The sequence below is a fragment of the Mesoplodon bidens genome, assembly GCF_964165515.1.
Source record: "Mesoplodon bidens genome assembly, chromosome: 5".
Taxonomy (NCBI): Eukaryota; Metazoa; Chordata; class Mammalia; order Artiodactyla; family Ziphiidae; genus Mesoplodon; species Mesoplodon bidens.
This window is the reverse complement of record NC_138161.1, coordinates 129,347,011-129,367,492: the sequence shown is the minus strand read 5'-3', so window position 1 is coordinate 129,367,492 and position 20,482 is coordinate 129,347,011. Positions and strand designations below refer to the sequence as shown.

Below are 20,482 nucleotides of genomic sequence, written 5' to 3'. Positions count from 1 at the left end.
CCTTTCTATTAATGATGATGGTAGATATTGAAGTGGTGAACAGTCCCAGCCAGGGTACTTATGTTATAATGTATAATGATGTAATTCATGATTGAATTTATGATATTCAAAGCTAGCTTCGAAGAGGAATCATGGTAGAATAAGAAGATAATCGGCCTTGGCATCAGACCTTGACAAAATTCCTGACAACCTACAAGCTGTAACATTGTGCGAGTTACTCCGAGTCTTGGTTTCCTTCTCTGTAAAATAGAGATGAACATTGTGGGGATTTAAGACAACCTATGGAACTAGCAAAGCACCAGATACACAGTAGTTACCCAGCAAATGATAGATTTGCCTTAATATGATGCAAATCTTGAGCTATTTTTTCTAATAGTTTTGTCATTTCTGCTTCCATATCCTTGTACTCTATCCCTCTCATAATCAGGAGGCCGGGGATGTTGGCAAGGCCTCTAGTTAGGCCAGCGGTTCATACTGTGTCCACAGCTGAAAGGAAGGCCAAGGCTGGCCTTCACAGGCACCGAGCCACACAGCCTGCATCCCTGCACGCTGCCTGCAGGAAGGTCATTGTCCACCACTCTGTCTTCCAAGTCAGAGCCATTCAACTACCTTCAAATGTGGTACTTTGAGGACCTGAAGAGCAGTCCTCTTCTATTTTAATCAGCACTCTGTTCTGTAAATTGTAGATAGTGACGCAGCAGAACCTGAAGCTTTTCATTTACATTGGGTGTCAAGATTTGGAGAATCAGCCACTCATATATTAACGATTATTGGTAGAGTGCTGAAACAGGCTGCAGTCCAACCAGAACTAGAGATTATTGAATAGTCACCAATGACACCCTTATTCTCTGGTTAAGGTAATTGATTGTTTTTGTTGTTTTTGTACTTGTTAACTGGTTGGTTACTACAGACAAGTTCATTAGATCCGAGGAAGTGTAGTTACGTACTAGGAAAGTGTACTCCATGATTTTAATTTACATTGAGCATGAGTAACTCTTCTGGTTAATTTTGGAAACAACATAGTGATGCTTGGGACCTGTTGAACATTGATGCCATCTGTGCACTAAAGGTAGAGACGCTTGCCTGATTATTTCTGTGCAGAAACCTGCCCTTCCATTCCTCAAAATAAGCAACTGAGCTTAAAACTGATCTCTTAACCAAGTGAGGATTCATTTTGCTCTTTAACTGAAATCTCTGGTGAATCAGTACACAAACAGTTCATTCTATAACTTTCGGGCTCTTCTCTCTGCCTCCAGAGTGATCTTCCTCATATTTTGAGTTTAAAAGAGTCTTTGAGAACCGGCGACTTTCAGGGGGCTCCTCCTGGCTTTGTGTTTGCCCTCGATATCTTAGCGATAGGAAAGCTGGGGGCAAATCAAAACGTTGACTTCCTTCCTTGTGCCTGCCTGCAGACCATGCCCCAGGGCTATACGATGTACGGAACGCAGATGCCTTTGCAGCAGACCCCTCAGCAGCAGGCTGGCAGCGTGGTCCTGTCTCCTACCTATAATTCCAGAACCTATCCGGCGGCGCATTCCAACCCGGCGCTAATGGAAAGACTCAGACAGATGCAGCAGCAGCCGCCGAGTGGCTACGTTCAGCAGCAGGCGTCGCCGTACCTGCAGCCCCTGAGTGGCTCTCAGAGGTGATGCATATGGAAATAATGATGACAGTGGTGGACACTCAAATTCTCGCCTTTACCGTGCTTCTTCTAGGACATGGTGCTTTATCATTGTTCCTATGAGCTTGCATATTTGCATATAACTTTCATCATCATCTCATCTTCAGCAGCATCCAGATTGTGGTTCAAAAGAAGCAATGCCCCATCTTGTTTATTCCGTTCAAGTCCCTTATTGTTTGACTCACATCTCCCATAGTATTTGTGCAATATTTTTCAATGATACCACTATGTTAGCTCCAATGTTCTTTTTTTCCTCCTCTTTTAAAAAGGTTTCTTGGCAATAAATATCTAAGATTAAAAATTGTTGATTACCCTTAGCAGTGCCTTACTAGAATATGTTGATCAGAGCCACAAAGCCTGTGATTGCAATACTCGTTGTGCACGGTGCCCGTAACACTTTTGTTACATGTCTTAGTTTCTACCTTTTCCACCTCAGGAATGGCTGGCAAAACCGGATCATGAAAGACTGTTACTCAGTTTTTGCTTTAATTGGATCTTGTAGACGTACTATACAGTGTATAACTGCACTGTCCATTATAGCAGCTACCAGCCACGTGGGCTATTTAAATTTAGACTAATTAAAGTTAAGTTAAAGCTCCTCAGTTCTCTGTCGCACTAGTCACACTTCAAGTGTTCACTAACCACATGTGGCCAGCAGGGCCAGCTTCTCAGGTGTGTGACCTGCACAGTCACATAGGGCGCTGTGTTTAGAAGACCTGCATGGTTGATCGTAATGCTCTATTGTCACCCGCTTGAAATTCTTACTGATTTTTGATCAGAGAGCCCTGCATTCTTATTTTGCACTGAGACCCAGAAATGATACAGCTGGTCCTGGTGGCCAGTGGCTATCTTATTGGACAGCACAGGTGGAGACATTTCGGTCACAGTAGAAAGTTCTGTTGGATGGCATTGGTCTAGGAGAACTCAGTTTCATGCAGGTTGCTGCACTACAGTGGACAGCAGCTGGACTCCCGTGTGTTACCATCAAAGATTGTAGGTCAACTCTAAGTAGTCACTGTTTGGAAAGTTGGCAAGGTCGTTGGTAACACATTTGGGAAAATAAATGAATTTGGAAACCATGCATCATGTTTATGATTTGTCTAATACGTGGCAGCATAGCATATTGCCTTGAACTAAGAACTTGAACTTCAGAGCCCCGAAGTTCTGGGTTGAAATCCCACCTGTGCCATTTGCTGTCTGAATACCTGTGATACCATGTGTCCCTGGGAATCTAGGTTACCTTAACCACTGGTCTTTATTGCATTTGAATTGTACATAGTGATTATTGAACATGACGGTTTCTTTGTGAGTGTGTGCAATGGGCCAGTGGCACTGATTATAAACATTTGACAGTATGCTTGGGCCTGAAAACAAGTTCTTTATTCTTGACCAGACTGAATCATCAGTCGCTTCAGCAGAGCCCTCTGGTGGGTGGAGGACTCGATGCGGTGCTGACTTCCGTGCATCCGAACCTTCCCTCGGTGTCCCTGTCTCAGGACCCAGTGAGGCCCAGACAGCCACAGGTGCGACAGCAGCAGAGGCTTCTCCAGGTATGGAGCCGGGAGTGAGTGCAATGTGCGCGGGGCCCTCAGCGGTCATAAGAAAGAACAGACCCTTCAGACTTCAATTGCCAAATTCCAGGGAATCGTGCGTACTTGGCACTGGGGCCCAACTGCTGTAATTTAGTTCCAGTTCGGCAGGGGTCTTCCTTTCTCTGTGCATCTACCAGGTCGTGGACAGAAGAGTACATTTTGCAGGCCATCCTTGCCCTTTCACAAAGGTTCAGGAGGGTAGCTGGATGCCTTTCTCTTAAGAGTGTAAGCCTCAGCTTCCTCAGTCACTGTTTAACTAGAGGCCATGCAGTTTGAGTTCAAAATTTCTTATATGTGTATTTTTTTAGAAACAGTCAAGCCATCCAGAGTTTTTGTTCAGATTTCTAGAGGAGTTTGTAATCCAAAAAATTTTCTGTTTAACACCTCTAGTCTGATTGGGCTGTGAAGTTGGAGTTACGTAGGTAGGATACTTCAAAGGCATATTTCATCCTGTCTCTGGTAGAATCCAGAGAGCTGTCCTTCACTGATTTGTCATAAATATTTGAGTCTCCTAGATAAAGGGCTCCTCCCCTTAACGCATTCTGGCTTCTCCCTCCCTTGTTTAGGGGATATAGGCTGTTATGTTTATCTGTTCCATTTGCCTTTATTATTAGCAAGCTTATCCTGTGTTGTTGGGTTGGAAATTGCCTGATGAGTCTGTACAGTGGACTCTCATCTTATCAACACTCCAACTTGAGATGCACTGTCCCTTTATGTATTTCTAAGAAAGGAAAAGAAAGCAGCACCAAGAATGGGAACTCTAGTAGAACTGGGGTACCCAAGGGCTATACTCTTCGTATGAGGTCAATGAGATATAAACCTGTCATGCAGAAAGGGACAGCAAACGAAATTGCATGTCTCAACCTTGACACTGGTGATGGGAAGAAAATATGTGAACCATTAGCTCAAATGAGTTTGAGGTCTGTATTCAGTATGACCCAAAAAATTCTGGTTGGCAATGCCAACACTTCGACAGACCAAAGCCACCACAAATCTTCAACAAAACTGGGCTTCACAGTTATAAGATGCCATGAATTGCATCCCAGTTTTTGCCTGTTAAAATGTGGAAAAAACTGTATCACAAAATTGAACAACATATGGTAATTGGTTTGGGAGGGAGTGTGGCCTATAGATGGCCAATCCCACTCATTGCATATATAAAATCTCCAGCGTGGTCAAAAACCCTCTAATCCTTAATTTTGTCATAAATAAAATGGAACTAATTCTAGTGCCCACCTCTTAAATGTATAGTGAAAATTAAATATGAAAATGCAAGTGAAGCACCCATTTTGTAATACTACCATTATTATGACTATTGATACTCATAGTGATATTTTCTTAAAATAATTATTTTCCCAAGTGCTAAGTATAGGTTTCAGAATTTTTTAGGACTGATACTTATATTTCTCTCTGTTTTAAAATTTCTCATTTCCAGATCACTGAGGAAAGTTATTACATTATTTTTTTATTTACCACTTCCTATCTTACACTAGCATTTTTTTAAAGCTGCAAATTTTGAAAACCTTCCTTATTGGTTAATGTGTACTTTTTATCCCAATTAACATGGTGTGTCCTTCTGATAATTTTTGCATTACCAACACATTCCTGGGAGATAAGGAAAAATGATTTGCTTCTGCATCTGAATTATACTTATTCCTTTTTTGGTGACTGACTACCTCCATAAAGGAACAGGTTAATAATTACAAAGTTGGGGTGACTTTTCCTGAAAGGGTTCGCAGAGAGTCCAATGGAGAATTGGCTTCCTATCGCAGTCGCTGTGTTTCTGGTCCAACTTGCATTGTTCATGTTGGGAATGGCCTGCCCAGACCTCAGCTAGGATTCCAAATCCATGACCCTTGTCTCTTAGTGAAAAATGCCTTCTGGCAATAACTATTGATTACCTTGCCCTAAAGAAGACAAAGAATTTGAGGGACAGTATGCAAACCAAGTTGGAAACATGCAGAGGCTGAAGAGAAGTCTGGTGCTGTCATCCTCAAGATGAAGCGTTTGGGTGGAGGAGACTTTAAAGGTCATTGAGACAAACCACCTCTTAATATTTCCCTCTCCTCTGTGATGTTCCCCCTGGTGGACGTCTAGTCTGTGTTTCTCTTGTGACTTGCACAAGTTTTCCAAGAGCCATGTATTTGAGCCAGCGTTCACGGACGCAATTTATGACTTTAGGCTGGTAATTTAGGCCAGAACTTCTCACGTCTACATCTTCCTTTAAAAAAAAAAAAATCTAAATTCAAGAGTTCCTCTGGGTACCATAGGGAACGAAAAGATAACTTGCGAGCAGTCCTTGTCTCACCTGATAGCGTAAGGTGGAATGAAATATGTGGAAGGGCAAATGGCATGAAAGGAATTAAGACAGTGAGTACAAAGCATGTCCCTGGACAGTGTAGGGTGGTTTAGACTGTGCACACTGTGACTAGCAAAGAAGAGATCCCTGGGGTTGCAGTAGTCTGGAAGCACACGGAGCAGATTTAGGTCTTACCCTTGAAGGAGGAACGATGTTTGGGAAGACAAAGACAGAGGAGGCAGGTGTGCGTCATCCTTGTTCAAGCAGACTAATTAGATCAAAGGCGTATGGGGAGAGGGAACTGGAATGACGGACGTTAACCTCCTATTTTCACATGTATAATTCTTGTTCTTTCTTTCCAGATGCAGCAGCCTCAGCAGTCCTCGCAGCCCCAGGGTCAGACCCTCGGTCTCCAAACCATGCAGTCCCAGCAGCCTCTGGTAAGGCCTGGTGTTCTGAAACCAAACATGTGGGTTTCTTCTTCCTTTTTCCCTTTTTTTTTTTTTTTTTTTTGGTGGTGTTCTTTAAAGGCAGATTGCATTTTTCATGTCCCGTGAGATTGTTAAGAACTGAAAAAGCCTAAATACACCCTAGCAGTTTCTCCCCAGCACTTCATCAGAGTAGGGTTGTGTTACTGTTGTAGTCAGTATATTTGTTTTCCTAGAAGGTATAAATAAATATTTGGGGTTCAGTAGGTTATGTAATTTTTCCTCTTTAAATTTCTTCGGACTTTTCCGTTCCGTGGACTAAATATTTATATTGAGAAACCAAGTTTTATTCTAAACAGTGTTAAAATGATAACTTAGTATGGATATGTTTAGAAGATTATCTTAACTTGGCTTTGAGTTTTCACTATAATCCCAAAGAAGCATGAGAGTACTTTCTAAAATATTACCTTTACTGATGTAAAAGGACCTCCTAGTTTAGCCGGTTAGCATTTGCTGCAAGAATTTTCATGTAATTCGTTGCATATAATTTCATGACATTTTCATGTAATCTTATAATTTGCTTCTGTAGCTTTGTAAATCACATTTTGAAATGTTATACGCATAGCACCAATCAACGTGGTCCAAGCCTCAGTACCTTTTACTTTTGCTAGTGCCACATCCCTTCTTTCTTACTTACCTGCTACTTGTCTTTAAATTGCCTCTTTTCCTATTTCCTTAAATAAATGTTTTCTAAAAAGAAGCATTTGATCACTCCTCTCAGCGGTAGTGGTCACATCGCTTGTCACACATTGGAACTATCTGTAAAAATAAATACCAACTCTGCAGGGAGCTCGGCAACCTGAGTTGAGTGAGTACCTCCCCTCAGACGAGCTGTGTTACTGCATGTGTCTCACACTTTGGAAAATACTGACGTAGACTCTTTCCAGGACAGGATTTGAGAGATAGATGGTTTTTCAATTTGTAGTAAAGAAGGAACAGTATGGCCCGGGCTATAGTATATTAGTAGGGATAGAGTAGAGTTAGGTGGTAAAGGGCTGAGAATGCCCAAAAAGGACTGGAATAGGACACCTTGAGGATATTTTATAAGCCTCTGCCTGGGCCATCTTGATCTTCATTTTTAAGGAAATTCTTCCTTATCATGAAATGTACTCGTTATTTTGGGTAGGGTAAGAAAATAAACATTTGATTCTGTCACAAAGTTAAATTTACAGGACTAGGGTAGAAGTTGCCTTCAAACTTCTTCGTTATGGTTGCAGAGGATCAGCTGATGCAGAGCTGAGGGGAGACCCTGTCCCCACGCTCCCCTGGAACGAAGCATATCTCATGCAGCAGAATTTAGTACCTTTCTACTCTCCTAATAGTGTCATAAATATTTAATAATTTTTGGCGTGTAGCGAGTATACATCGCACATTCAGTTTTGACTTCTAAGACAGTATTGACATGTTTTAATGCAGTAGGTTGTATTTCCCTCACTGGCTTAAGACACTTCCATCCCAGGGACTGAGTGGGTCAGTCAGGTCAGGCTCATGATTGTTTCCCAGTGTATTCATAGGAGAGTAGTTCCAGAGAAACAAAGACCTTCATCCACGGTAATCGTAATGGAGAGTAAAATGCACACTAGGCTTTTTATGGCTTTTTTATTTCTTTTAAGCGGAAATTTTTTAAAAGCTACCTTGAGAAGCATAGTGTCTTATTTTGATGTTTAGAGCAATATATTATAATCTAGGCAGCAGCTATATGTACAAAGGCAGTCATGTTGTACGTCATGAGTCTTAAGATGGGCTAATTGATCGCTTAGAGTAATAGATTTCAGGTAATTTCAGAATTAGAAGTTATAGGGATGGTCAGTGATCTTGGATTTTTGTATTATCATAATTCTTCTTTTTTGTGCCTACTTTTATTACAGCGTACTTATTTATATATCCTTTTAGTCCACATGTTTGTAATTTTGAACAGCTGTGAAGTCAGTCCATTGTCTTGCTCTGCTATTACTTGTTTAACCACCCCACCTACTGTTGAATATTTAGATTGTTTCCAATTGCAGAAATAGTGCTGCTGGGGATATTTTGATATGTATTCTGTTGCTCTTTTTCTTTCTGTCTTCTTGCAATAAAATAAAATAGAAGTATCAGAAAAAAGTTCTAATTATATATCTTCAGAAGAGCAATACCACAAAGCCTCAGCAATATTTACAAAAATATTATATTTCTTTTTATCATTAGGCACTGTTCCTTTTCTTATTAGTTCTACTAAGATTTATTATAGATGTTATAAATATATTTATTATAAACAGCTCCAGCAGATCCAGTTTTTGTTACTGGCCAGTGTTCTTCCTTCTCTGTTTGTTTCTTTGCTGGAGACTGGAGTGGTGAGCCAGCTGTTGAAGAGACGCCAGCTCTGATTCATTCACAGCTGCGCTTCATGCAGTCTCAAGGGAGGAGGGATGGTGCTAACACAGCCACCACCTTCCTCATGACTTGCCCTCCTGCTATCTGGTGACATCCACAAGTTGACAAGTGCTTACTCAGTATGTACAGTGGAGGCTGGCCCTCTGCCCAAGGTCATGGAGCACAGCGGGGACATGCCAGGCTTGCTTCCTGCCACCAGATGGCTTAGAATCATCGGAAGCTGTCAAATGGAAAGTAGTAGAAGCATTAGTGAGGTTGTATTTGTTTGCCAGGGCTGCCGTAACGAGGTCCCACAAAGTGTGTGGCTTAAACAATCAGAAATGTATGGTCTCACAGTTCTGGAGGCTGGAAGTCCAAGATCTGGTAGCTGCTTTCTTCTGGGAGCCCTGAGCCACACCTCTCCCCTAGCTTCTGGTGGTTTACTGGCAGTTTCTGGCACTCCTCAGCCCGTAGACACACCACCTGATCTTTCCCATCAGCCTCTCCTGACATTCTCCCTATATATGTGTTTGTGTCCAAATTTCCCTTTTTTTATGAGCACACCAGTCATCAGGTCTCACCCTAGTGACCTCGCTTTAAGTTGACTACCCCTGTAAAGACTATGTCCAAATAAAGTCACTTTCTGAGGTACTGACGGTTAGGATGCCAACATATCTTTTGGGGCGGGGGACATAATTTAACGCATAACAGAGGTCAAGAGGAATATGAGAAGTTTGGGAAGCTTTGGAGGAGGAGGTTGAATGCAGGGGACCTCGAAAGCCATTTGCAGTTGATTCACTGCTTTTTGACTAGTCCCTTGTCAGTCTGTTTCCTTGTTGACAACAGCAGCTGGGCCTTGTGGGACAGTGATCATCAACACCCCTATAGGCAGGTTGGTCACTGCTATGAAAAATGTGTACCTAAGTGACAAAACTAACTTAGAACAGAAGCTAGTGCTTTTTCAGAAAGGGTCATCAAAAAAACAGAGAGAACTTTTCTGTGAAGAAAAAGAAAGTGTAAGAAAAGCCTGTGCTTCCAAATTAAATCTGGAGTTGTCATTTGCTTACTTAAGTCACTTATCTTCTGTGAAGGAAGAGCATCTGGAAAGAGAATGGGTGCCCTTGCTGGAGAATTATATTTGACATCTCTAGCTTTGGTCTAAATTATGGTTCTTGACTTGAAAAATACCTTTTTTTTTTTTTTTAAAGGGCTTCAAATGCTTGGCTATTTATTTATTATTGATTGATTGATTGATTGATTGCTGTGTTGGGTCTTCGTTTCTGTGCGAGGGCTTTCTCTACTTGTGGCAAGTGGGGGCCACTCTTCATCGCGGTGCGCGGGCCTCTCACTATCGCGGCCTCTCTTGTTGCGGAGCACAGGCTCCAGCCGCGCAGGCTCAGTAGTTGTGGCTCACGGGCCTAGTTGCTCTGCGGCATGTGGGATCTTCCCAGACCAGGGCTCGAACCCGTGTCCCCTGCATTAGCAGGCCGATTCTCAACCACTGCGCCACCAGGGAAGCCCGAAAAATACTTTTAAAGCTCATGAGTTGTTATGATTAAATTGACTCAACTATGTTAGCAGGCCACGATTTGTTCTTTAAAGCTGCTTCCAGCTTTTAAGAAAATAATGTTTACACCATCCTGCTCTGTCATATCTTTTCATCGTAAACTTAGGGTGCCCTAGTTGGGTGACCTGGAAAACATGCTAACAGAAAGCTTTAGAAAGTTGGCTTTTTTTTTTTTTTTTTTTTTTTTTTTTTTTTTGCGGTATGCGGGCCTCTCACTGTTGTGGCCTCTCCCGTTGCGGAGCACAGGCTCCGGATGCGCAGGCTCAGCGGCCATGGCTCACGGGCCCAGCCGCTCCGCGGCATATGGGATCCTCCCGGACCGGGGCACGAACCCGTATCCCCTGCATCGGCAGGCGGACTCTCAACCACTGCGCCACCAGGGAGGCCCAGAAAGTTGGCTTTTTAAACTGACTGATCCTTGTGTCAGTATCATATTATATTGAACATATACTTTAAAAAATTTGCATAATAGCAGCAGTAGTTACTTAAATAATTGCATTAACTTTTAGTCAAAGGTGGGGTAGAATTGTCCTACAATCTTCCTCAAGGAATTCATATGTTCCAGTCAGAGAAATTGAGAAATTTTTCAGGATGCCTCTGGAATTCAGAATTAGCCAGAAAATCTTATTCTCCTTTTCAAATGGAAGAAATTCGGTCCATAGAACTTTATTGAGCCAGGTTGCCTTCCTTTGCATGAATTTGGAATTTTCTTTTTTTCTTTTTTGAAGAGAAAAGAGAAGTAGTATTTATGGAAGGAGGTTGGGGAAGACGTTCTTGGGAGATTTGTGGTAACAGGCCAGATACTTTTAATTTCCCCCCCCCCCCACTAAATACTATGTGCAGATCAAAAAAGAAAAAAAAGGCTCAGTTGAAGTTGCTAGTTAACTTGCAAATGAATGCGTACTAAATACTCTGAAATCCACCAGCGGCTGGTCCTCTCTGAGTGTGCCCTCCGGAGCACGTGTCCTTCCGTCCAGGCCCTCCGTGGAGGGGCCTGGGCAAGTGCTACAGTCTATTGTGCTAAAGCCGATACGGATGAAGATTTGTGTTCTGTCCATCAGAGGAACGCGGATCTGCCTGTGGATCCTGTCAGTCGGCAGTGCGGGTTTAAACTAAATGTTGCCTTGGTACTTTGTGCCTTTGCTGACTGGTAGTGCGGTCACAGGTGTCAGGACACAGCGGCAGGAGGCAAGGACTGTGTTTACTCACTTTGGTGTCCCTGGAGTCCAGAAAAGTACCTGGATTTGGATAACTCATTTGTTGGATGTCACGGCAATGAAGGAAAAAAACCCCACCCATTATCCATATGCAAAGGAAAACACAGTTCAGAGGGCGAGATGTCTACACAAGCTCTGAGGCAGCTAAAGGTCCATCACTAACTGAATCAGCCCTGCTGCTGCTGGTCATGATTAGTCAGTGTCTGCTTCTGCTGTTGAAAGGATGAGCCCCCGTAAGTCAGCTATTCTGAGACAAAAAAGATTCAGTGACATTTATTTAAATAGAAATTATTCGTTAGTGATGCATTTTTACCTTAGTAAGGATTGAGTAGAAAAGTTAAGTGTTCTTGAATAAACGTGTTGTCACAACAGGGACTGGTCAAAATACATCAAAGACATTTTTAAATTCCTTTTTCAGTTCAGCAGAGAATGGTTTGCTGGAGAGTGACTGTGCCGCCTTGGGTGATGTGTGACGGACGTTACTGAGATCTGTGTTTTGTGCTTGAAGCTGAAGCCCAGGACAGCTCCTGCCTCCGAGAAGCTCAAAACCCAGAACCCTAGAGAGAGAGAGGCAATTGTCCTGTTATGCCATATTTCATAATAAAGGCATCTACACGGTGCTGAGGGTGCAGTGATTCACTCTTCAAATGCCTGAGGGAGTCACTGAGTGCTTGAGCTGATCTTTGAAGGAGGAGTAAGATTTTTAGGAGTGGGTAGGGTAGGGTTAAAGGGAAGGAAGGGTATTCTAGGAGGAGAGATTAACATCTGCAAAGGTACAGGGGTAAGAGAAACTGGGACCATGTCCTGTATGCAGAGTCCAGAAAAATCGTTCCCGCTTCATTTATCACACTTAAGCGGCGAAGATTCAGTACACACAGATAGTGGTTTTTCAGGCCTCTAGTAAACCTCAGTTGACCTATTTATTGACCTGTTTTAAATAAATGTTAAATATTTATGCACTGTGTACCTTTAATCAGCTGATAAATTAAGATTAGATGCCTTTGCAGCCAACCATTTAGAAAATCTGATTATTTTCAAATAAATCAATATTTGGAAGCTAAAAGTTCTAACTAAGGACAGCACTGGATCATGGTTATTGAGCTCTGAATCCAGAAAGCTGTCTGAATTCCAGCCCCAATACTTAAAACATGGATCATGGGCAAGTGACAGAAGCCTTCAGAGCCTCAGTTTCTTCATCTGAAAGTGAGAATAACAGCAGTAAACGTTCACGATCCCTTATATTTATTTCCGAAATTCAGACACCTCTAAAAATGGAAATTTTCTTTGCAATTTCACCGAACAGGCAAACCTGACCTGAATTCCTTTGGTAGGAAAAGCTCACCTGAATGGACTTGAAGCTCTTTTCATTTATTTTACCTGATTGGACTATTTGTGTATTTTCCTGCAGAAATTAGTATGTTTGATTATGGAGTACTTTGTAGACCTTGATTAGTCTGTGTATTATGAATGTTTCATAGTTAAGTCTATCCACAGTCACCCATAGTCTAATGGAAGAGACATAGTTGAGCCAGTGGTCATGCCAAATACTTGGTTTTAAAAGAATTAACCCGGCAATGCCTTCTAATTTAGGATTGCCAAATAAAATACAGGACTCACAATTAGTTTGAGGTGCAGGTGAACAATGATTAACTCTTTAGTAGAATTATGTCCCAAATATTGCATGGGACACACTCATACTAAATGCAGTATTTGCCCTATGCAATATTTGGGACGTACTTAGAACCAAAAAAATTATTTATCGTTTATCTGAAATTCACATTTAAGGACATTCTGTATTTTCATTTGCTCAATCTGGCAACCCTAACTACGGTCCTGGGCTATTTTCAGCCATATTTGCAAGCTCTGAGTAGGAAATAGATATTGCACTCATATTGGGTCATTGAGTTTTTAAAAGAAGACTATAGAGGTATGGGCAGGGTTAAAGGACACTCAGGATGATGAAACAGCCGGGGCTGGAAGCAGTTACTACCCCCAGGTCCCAGAGGGCCAAGAAGGAAAGAAACAGAGAGGGCCTCTGACAGGCGCCATGGGCATCCCAGGGTGAGATGCGTTCCACCAGCACAGACCCAGTAGGAAGGAAATTGGCAAAAAACCAACCAAACAAAAAAAAAACCCCAGAACTTTATTCTGCTCCCTCCCGACTTCACTCTGCTCCTGTCCTGCAATCTTGGGGGTGCTCCTGCCCTCACTGGGAGGCCAGGGGGCCGGCACTCCCTACCCAGGTGGGTAGGGGATGGGCCTATGGAGGTACGTTAATTCATTCCGATGTGTATCTGATTATGATACCCTTGCATCAGAACACATCCTTTGCTACGACAGTGATAAGCCAGGGGGAAAGAAGGTGGGGAGGGACAGAAAGGAAAGAAGAAAAGGAAGGACAGAGTGACGGCCTGAAATGTGAAGGTCAAGGAAAAAAGTGAACCAGCGCTATGAGTGATTTTAATCAAAGGTAATTTCGTTTCCGCCAAACAGGTTCTTTTTCCCCTCTTTGGAGTAACCACCTCGATTTCCTGTATCAACTTAATGGCTAGAACCGGGGCCCTCGGGCCCTCACATTATGCCAGCACGTGTACGAGCCTGGAAGGCAGCCCCGCCTTAACGTGTGGTCCTCGGCGCCTCCCTGGGCTCGCACCCCCCACCCCCGACCTTCATCCTCCATCAGGCAGGAGGGCACAGTCCCAGATGAGTCCAGGCCCCTGCGCCGCTCACCACGCTCTTGCCTCCATTCGCCCAAGGCCAGGCCTGTGGGGCTTGACCCAATCCTCCCACCAGACAGCTTCCAGTTTGCTGGTGCAAGTGGTGTGTAACATGGTGATACTGACTAGCCAACTGGTGAAGGATAACGGATATGTGAACCACTGGGCACGGCTGGGCCCCTTCCTCAGGGCTCTCCCAGCAAAGGCTAGGTCACCGCCCGGAGACGGGTTTTGGAATGGATGGGGCACTTTCATGTAATGCCCAGGTGTCGACCAGGGTTGGCTGAAGGTCAGTGTCCGCGCACTGGGCTTCAAAGCGTGCTGCAGACCTTCTGCTCTCGTCTGTGCTGAGCGCTGAGTTCCCTCCTTTCTCTGGATTACAGTTTCCCAGGCAAGGCTTGCAGCAGACCCAGCAACAGCAGCAGACGGCCGCTCTGGTGCGGCAGCTCCAGAAGCAGCTTTCCAGTAAGTACCCTCCGTCAGGAACAGATGGCTCCCAGGACGCGAAACACAAGCCAGTGAGCAGAACACAGGTGGCAGCTCCTCAGAAACGGCATGCACACTGCCTTCCTTGGTGCCGTTTTTGGGTTCGTTTTAAGTCCGGGCCATTCTCGTTTTGTTCGTGTTGGTTTGAATGCTTCTTTTCCGGAAGAGCCCCAGTCTTTTCCTTGAGTTCAGCCAGGATGTTTTCCTGTTGCTTCTCTTTGAGTCTGGGAATGTTTCTTTCCAGCCGGGCTCCCTGTGGAACGGCAGGTGCTTTTCTTATAAAGCTAGATGTCCCAGAGAACAACTCGGCTGATACCCTCCAGAGTACGATGGAACAGGCTAGGTGCCCCCCCCACTGCCCCCAAGACTCAGATATGGAGAGGCCAGCACCAGACCTGTCCCCTGGTCACTAGGGCCGTGACTGCTCTTACCACGGCACCACCCTGCCCTTCCTGATAGCAACTAAGAGAAAGCCAGACCTGTAACGTGGCAGGCAGCATCGCAGGACAGTGTTTCTCCCCAGTTAACCTTGCTGCCGTGCTGGTGTGCTACCTTTCTAGGGCGCATGCCGACAACCCACTTCATCGGACCTCACCCCAGTGCCAGCAGCCTGCTCCCATGAATCCAGTCGCCCTGTGCTGGAGTCACGGAATGGGCAACTCTTTTAGAAATGGGAGCGAGGCCCCTGTGATGCAAAGAATATTGGCCTGGAAGTCAGGAGACCTAAATTCTGCTGCCAGCTCTATCACCATGATCTGGATCATGCAGTTGTTGATCCATACAGTGGGCAGGGAGACTAGCAATTTCTCGATTCTGTGCTTCTGAGGTACAGAGTGATGAGCCACGAGTTCTGAAGGCAGTGGTGTGGTTCTGGTGGGATATTGTAGGGAAAAGGGTCAGTTTATGACGGAGAGGGCGGGGCGGCTTGGCTCTGGTCTTAATTTCCTGCCTGGCTGCTGTCCGTGTGTTTCCCTGGGCAGAGGGAACGCCTCTCTTATACCCTGTGTCTCCGAGGGCACAGCCAAGGCCTGTTGTTGTTCTTGTTCTTTTCCTTTAAAAAGATTTCCCTCAGTTAAATCATGTCAATCTTTTCCAACAACTGTTCAATCGGTGTGGTCTATTAAACACACATGTGGTTAAAATTTCACTGTGTTTCATCAGCTCCAGAGTTCACATTTTTTATTTTTTTAATTTTTTACTTTTGGCTGCACTGGGTCTTCACTGCTGCATGCGGGCTTTCTCTAGCTGCGGCGAGCGGGGGCTACTCTTCGTTGTGGTGCACGGGCTCTAGGTGCGCAGGCTTCAGTAGTTGTGGCGCACGGGCTTAGTTGCTCCACGGCATGTGGGATCTTCCCGGACCGGGGCTCGAACCCGTGTCCCCTGCACTGGCAGGCGGATTCTTAACCACTGCGCCACCAGGGAAGTCCCCAGAGTTCACATTTTTGCATGGCTAAAGAGAGAATATAATTTTAAGGTAGAGACAACATGTTATATTTTAATTTTTGTTTCTAGTGATTGGAGGTATGTACCTACGATTTTTATGGAGTAGCACCTATCTGGGGAGCATACTCTTGGTTCCTATTTCCAAGGGCTCACAGAATGCAGTTTTTTGTTTTGTTTTGTTTTTTGGGGTTTTTTTTTTTTTTTTTGCCATCATTTCTGGAGCACTTTCTTGTACCCAGGACTTTACATGTATTAATTCACTTGATTCCTAAGCCACCTCATGCGACGAGGTATTATGGCTATTCCCGTATTACAGATGAGGAAACAACTAAAGAACAGGGACATTTTCCCGTTTGCCCAAGGTTACTTGGCTAGCAGCTGGGACTAAAACTCAGACTGTCTCCTTCCAGAGCCCACCTCTTAACCACAACATATATTCTAATGCCTGACATGAGCACTGATGCCGGCCTCCTTTGTTGAATAAGGGCAGCTAAGCTGAGCTGCCCACTGCACAGCTCCAGCCGGCTGCATTTATGCCATAATCCATGTGAATGGGGCCTTTGGATTTGAATAGTCCCACCAGAGTTGTGCAAGCAGTAGCTATTTCTAGGCCTGTGTCATTTTTTTGAACCTACTCACTGTTCTTTATTTGTCCAGGTGTGCACAGAGACACATGTGCACAGGCACACACTCGGGTCACACACATAGCCTCTCTCCCATGCATACACTCTTGCGCGGTTCTCTCTGATGTATCCATGGCCATTGGCAGAAAATTGCCCCTTTCAAGCTACTTCTCTCTCACCTATTATAACGTCAGTGTTAAAGTAGAATCTCTGATGTGCTTTTATGAAGTTTCCAGAACTTTTCATGTTTTATGATACTTACAGTCCTTTATGTTAGTATTGAGATGTTTCTTAGTTCAGGGATACAGACTTTTGATGGGCCAATGACCCTCATCCCAAGGCCTCTTGCTAGCCACTGTGGGACTCTGATGTAGAGGTGGCCCCTCTGCAGAATGAATCGAGCAGTGGTATGAAGACCTTGGCCACACAGGTGTCTGGGCTAGTGTTATACTTCCTGACCAGTCAGTCTTTCAGACCAGCCTCAGGAATAGAGGAACAGTGACAAGAACGTGCCATTGATCTGTGGCATAATTTTGCATCTGCAATTTTATTGGATTTTCTTTTTCTCATTAGGTAACCAGCCACAGCAAGGAGTGACTCCCTACGGGCACCCTTCACACTTCTGAGTCTGGAAGAGGACAAAGACATGAAATTTTTTGTTTGCACTGAAAAATAGAAAATCACATTTAATGCATTAGTCATCTTTAGAAATGTCCCTTTGTTCTTTCATTTCTTTGGCGTTTTCCTATATTTTACACTACATTTCATACAAAGGTGTTTAAACAAAAAGTAAAGGAAAAGGTGTGGTTTGGTTTTGTTTCATTCAATTTGAAAGTAGGTTTAAAAATGTGGATCGTGTGGGCCTATGCCAGGAAGAGTTTGGTAGCAGACCTTTTGAAATTGGTGCTTTTATTGAATCTTGTAGTTATAGAGAGAATGGATTATGGTGGATTTAAAATATTTATGTATTCCTTAATGATGAAGTTTGGTATTTTTGTTTTTTGGGGGGTTTTTTGTTTTTGTTTTTGGGTTTTTTTGCACACTGTGCCGGACCAAACTACTGATTTGAAAGGCATGTCAGATCTTGACAGGAAAGCGACCCATTTATTCTGCATTCACCTTTGGTGGCGAAATGGACATTTATTTGCATCGCTCTAATTTGAAATGTTTGTAATTTCTTAAGCACTTTATGAACTTTGTTCTTATTTATGTAGGATTTTTCTTTGCTTTTGTTGTGGTCAAAAGGTGCTGAAACAGATTGTTGCTTAGTACTTAAACTTCTTAGACCAAGAACTTAAACCAAGGCTTCTGTGAGAGCCACCCTAAGGTACGTGGAGGCCTGTTAGAAGTAGCTGTACTACTAAATTTGTTTTCAGTGGCGAGATCATTGACCAGAGTCTTTGTGAAGGTACAACATGTAAATTCTAAAGGCCGGAACGAACCACAGTGGAATTGTTCCAATTATTTGCCAGATTTGGCAAAAATGACTCTGTCCAGTTTTGGTTCTCCTGAACCTTATGCCAACTTGAGAAAAAAATCTCGCAGCTGGCCTGAGATTCCACAGTGCTCAAACTTGACATGGTTTCCAGAGAATCTGGCCCCCAAGTCCAGGGGGGCTCTGGTTTTCATAAGAGATGTATTTGCTGTTTATTTTGTATGGTAAGTATTTGCTATTTTGAATTTAACTATTAATGTTGGTGTCTGTCTTGGTTGTGTATTGCATATACTGTATTTATAAATTGGTGCAAAAAGCACAAGTAAAGTAAATTATACATCAAATTTATTATAAAGAAATAGTAACTATTTTAACTTTGTTCAAGTATGTGGTAATTTGCTCCTATTAGAGTAAAAAATACAGTAAATTATTATCAGTTTGTGTAACTTAAGAGTATTCCATATAATATTTTTTTAGATTTAGATGCATAAAATTTTGAATGTGAAAATTGCAGGGCATTTTAAAACATGTGGGGGATATTTTCCCATGTTTTGTGTTAATTCATTTTCTTTTGCCATATGAATTTACATGTAATGTATTCGAGCATACTGTGAATAGATTTGTCTATAATGAGCAAACCATGTAGAACTACTTTTTTTTAAATGTAGCTGGTACAAATTTAGTAGATCATTTCCTTTGCAAATCATTATATAAATAATTTATATCTTCCCAGGTGAGTTACTCATTGCAAAGTTTGACTCATGCAAATGACCTCAAATACATGTCCGCTTACTTTGCTGTGGCAGCAACCATGTGAACTGCTTTGTACACTGTGAAACGATTTCGCTCCAGCCTGCTCATTTCATGTTTACTCTGGGCTGGAAAAGACTTTGCCAAAACATTAAAGACCATTCTTTTCACTAAATTAACATGTTCTATCTGCTTTCAGAAGATGAATCTTGACATTTCAGCTGGTTTTGTATATCAGGGGTTTTTTTGTTTTTTGTTTTTTTTTCCCTCTTGAGAGTCATACTTAGAGTTCATGAAGTTATTTTTTTCTTCAGAGTAATCTGTCATATAATGACTGCCTTGGCAAAACAACTGAAATGTGAATGTCGTGCCTAGTGAGTACCAGTCATGTTCTGTCCTGATTGTTGTTTTACTTCTCAAGAATCACTGGTGTTTAAAATGCCACTTTTCAGTTTGAACCATATATATTTGTAGCTCAATATTGCAAACAGAAGTAAGACTATTTCAAGAATGTGTGTTGTAATTGCATAGCATTTGTATGCACTTTATATTTTGCAGAAGTTAGTGAAATTAATTTATTAATCATTTTGCACTTGAAAGCTGTGGGACATAGCTTTTTGTTGTTGTTGTCTCCTTTTTTTTTTTCAGGTGAGAAAGCTAAGATATGGTAAGGCCCTATAATTCGACGATTCTACAGAGAGTTGAGGAAAAACCTAGAACTGGTTTTCCCCTGTGTCCTATACAGAGAAAAACTGGAATTTTCAATCTATTCTTATCATATTTCCTCCCATTTAATCCTCTCTACTGAGAGTTTTCTTTTTCTTTTTTAGAATATGCATTGATTTGTCTTGAAATGATCACAGAGGAAAGCCCTATCCTTTGGCAGAACCTGGTAATTTGCTTGGTGAGAGAAAGAGGAAATTATCTTAGGATAAGGTGGAGACCCCAGTTCCCCTTAAAGACTTTGAAATAGAATGGAGTTGGACATAAGAAGGCCTTAGATATACCTGTTTACATAGTAGACTTCTTCCTAATAGGGTTACATTTGTCCTCTTCTTTTTATTCCTCTTGGTCCGGAAGTAGAATGAGATCACTGTTAGAACGAGTATCCCTTGACCGCTTGTGGCCACAGGATACCAACATCAAAGAACGTAGGAATCAGGTCACCTCTTTAGGTGGGGCAAGCTGAAAGTTGGTGTGATGAAAACAGAAAGAAGTGAGTCCCCCCGTCTTTCTCAACTGATTGACAGGGAAAAATGTCGTTCTCAGTTTTGTGTGCTGATATCTGAGCAAGACCTATGGCATTTTCTTCTTTTTCATTTATTAAGTCTCCTATAAGTCTTCTTAAATAATAGGCAAATATTTGAATAGATGCTGGAGAAATTACACTGGAAAATCCTAGCCTCTAGAGTTAGAAAAGCTGAATCCTGCTGTCCCTTAAATTAATTCAGGTTGAATTAAGCATGTAATATAAATAAATTCAGTGAGTTACAAAAAGCAACATTTTGTATAGGGTTGATCAAATTTTAACTACAGTGAAACGCCATTATATGTATTCGGTCTAGATTTTCCCAAACATTTCCCTGTCACAAAGGATTATCACCTTATAGAATAAATGCTCATAGAGCAATGATTCCTCCTAAGAAAATTTTTCCTTATAAACAAACAGTTCCAAACCAGGGGTGCCTGAGCTAGATTTTGAAGTTATAAAGAAGTTTGTGTGTTTTAAAAACTTTTTAATGGCTTTATTTGGGATAGATGTAATCAACCCCCTTTTCACATTTTATGATGTGCAGGTGTTAAAAGTTGCTTTCTTACAAGTGGAGATTCAGCCT

General features: G+C 42.5%; 1 protein-coding gene across 1 annotated transcript in view; it reads left to right on the top strand.

Moving 5' to 3' along the window:
* Positions 1-17,103, top strand: part of MED12L (mediator complex subunit 12L) — a 319,746-nt gene extending 302,643 nt beyond the window's left edge. The window contains exons 41-45 of the mRNA XM_081234367.1: positions 1,413-1,645; positions 3,075-3,231; positions 5,935-6,012; positions 14,294-14,375; positions 17,036-17,103. Of these exons, the coding sequence (XP_081090493.1) occupies positions 1,413-1,645; positions 3,075-3,231; positions 5,935-6,012; positions 14,294-14,375; positions 17,036-17,088 (603 nt within the window). The 3' untranslated portion in view covers positions 17,089-17,103. The remainder of the gene's footprint in view (positions 1-1,412; positions 1,646-3,074; positions 3,232-5,934; positions 6,013-14,293; positions 14,376-17,035) is intronic.
* The last annotated feature ends 3,379 nt before the right edge of the window (positions 17,104-20,482 follow it).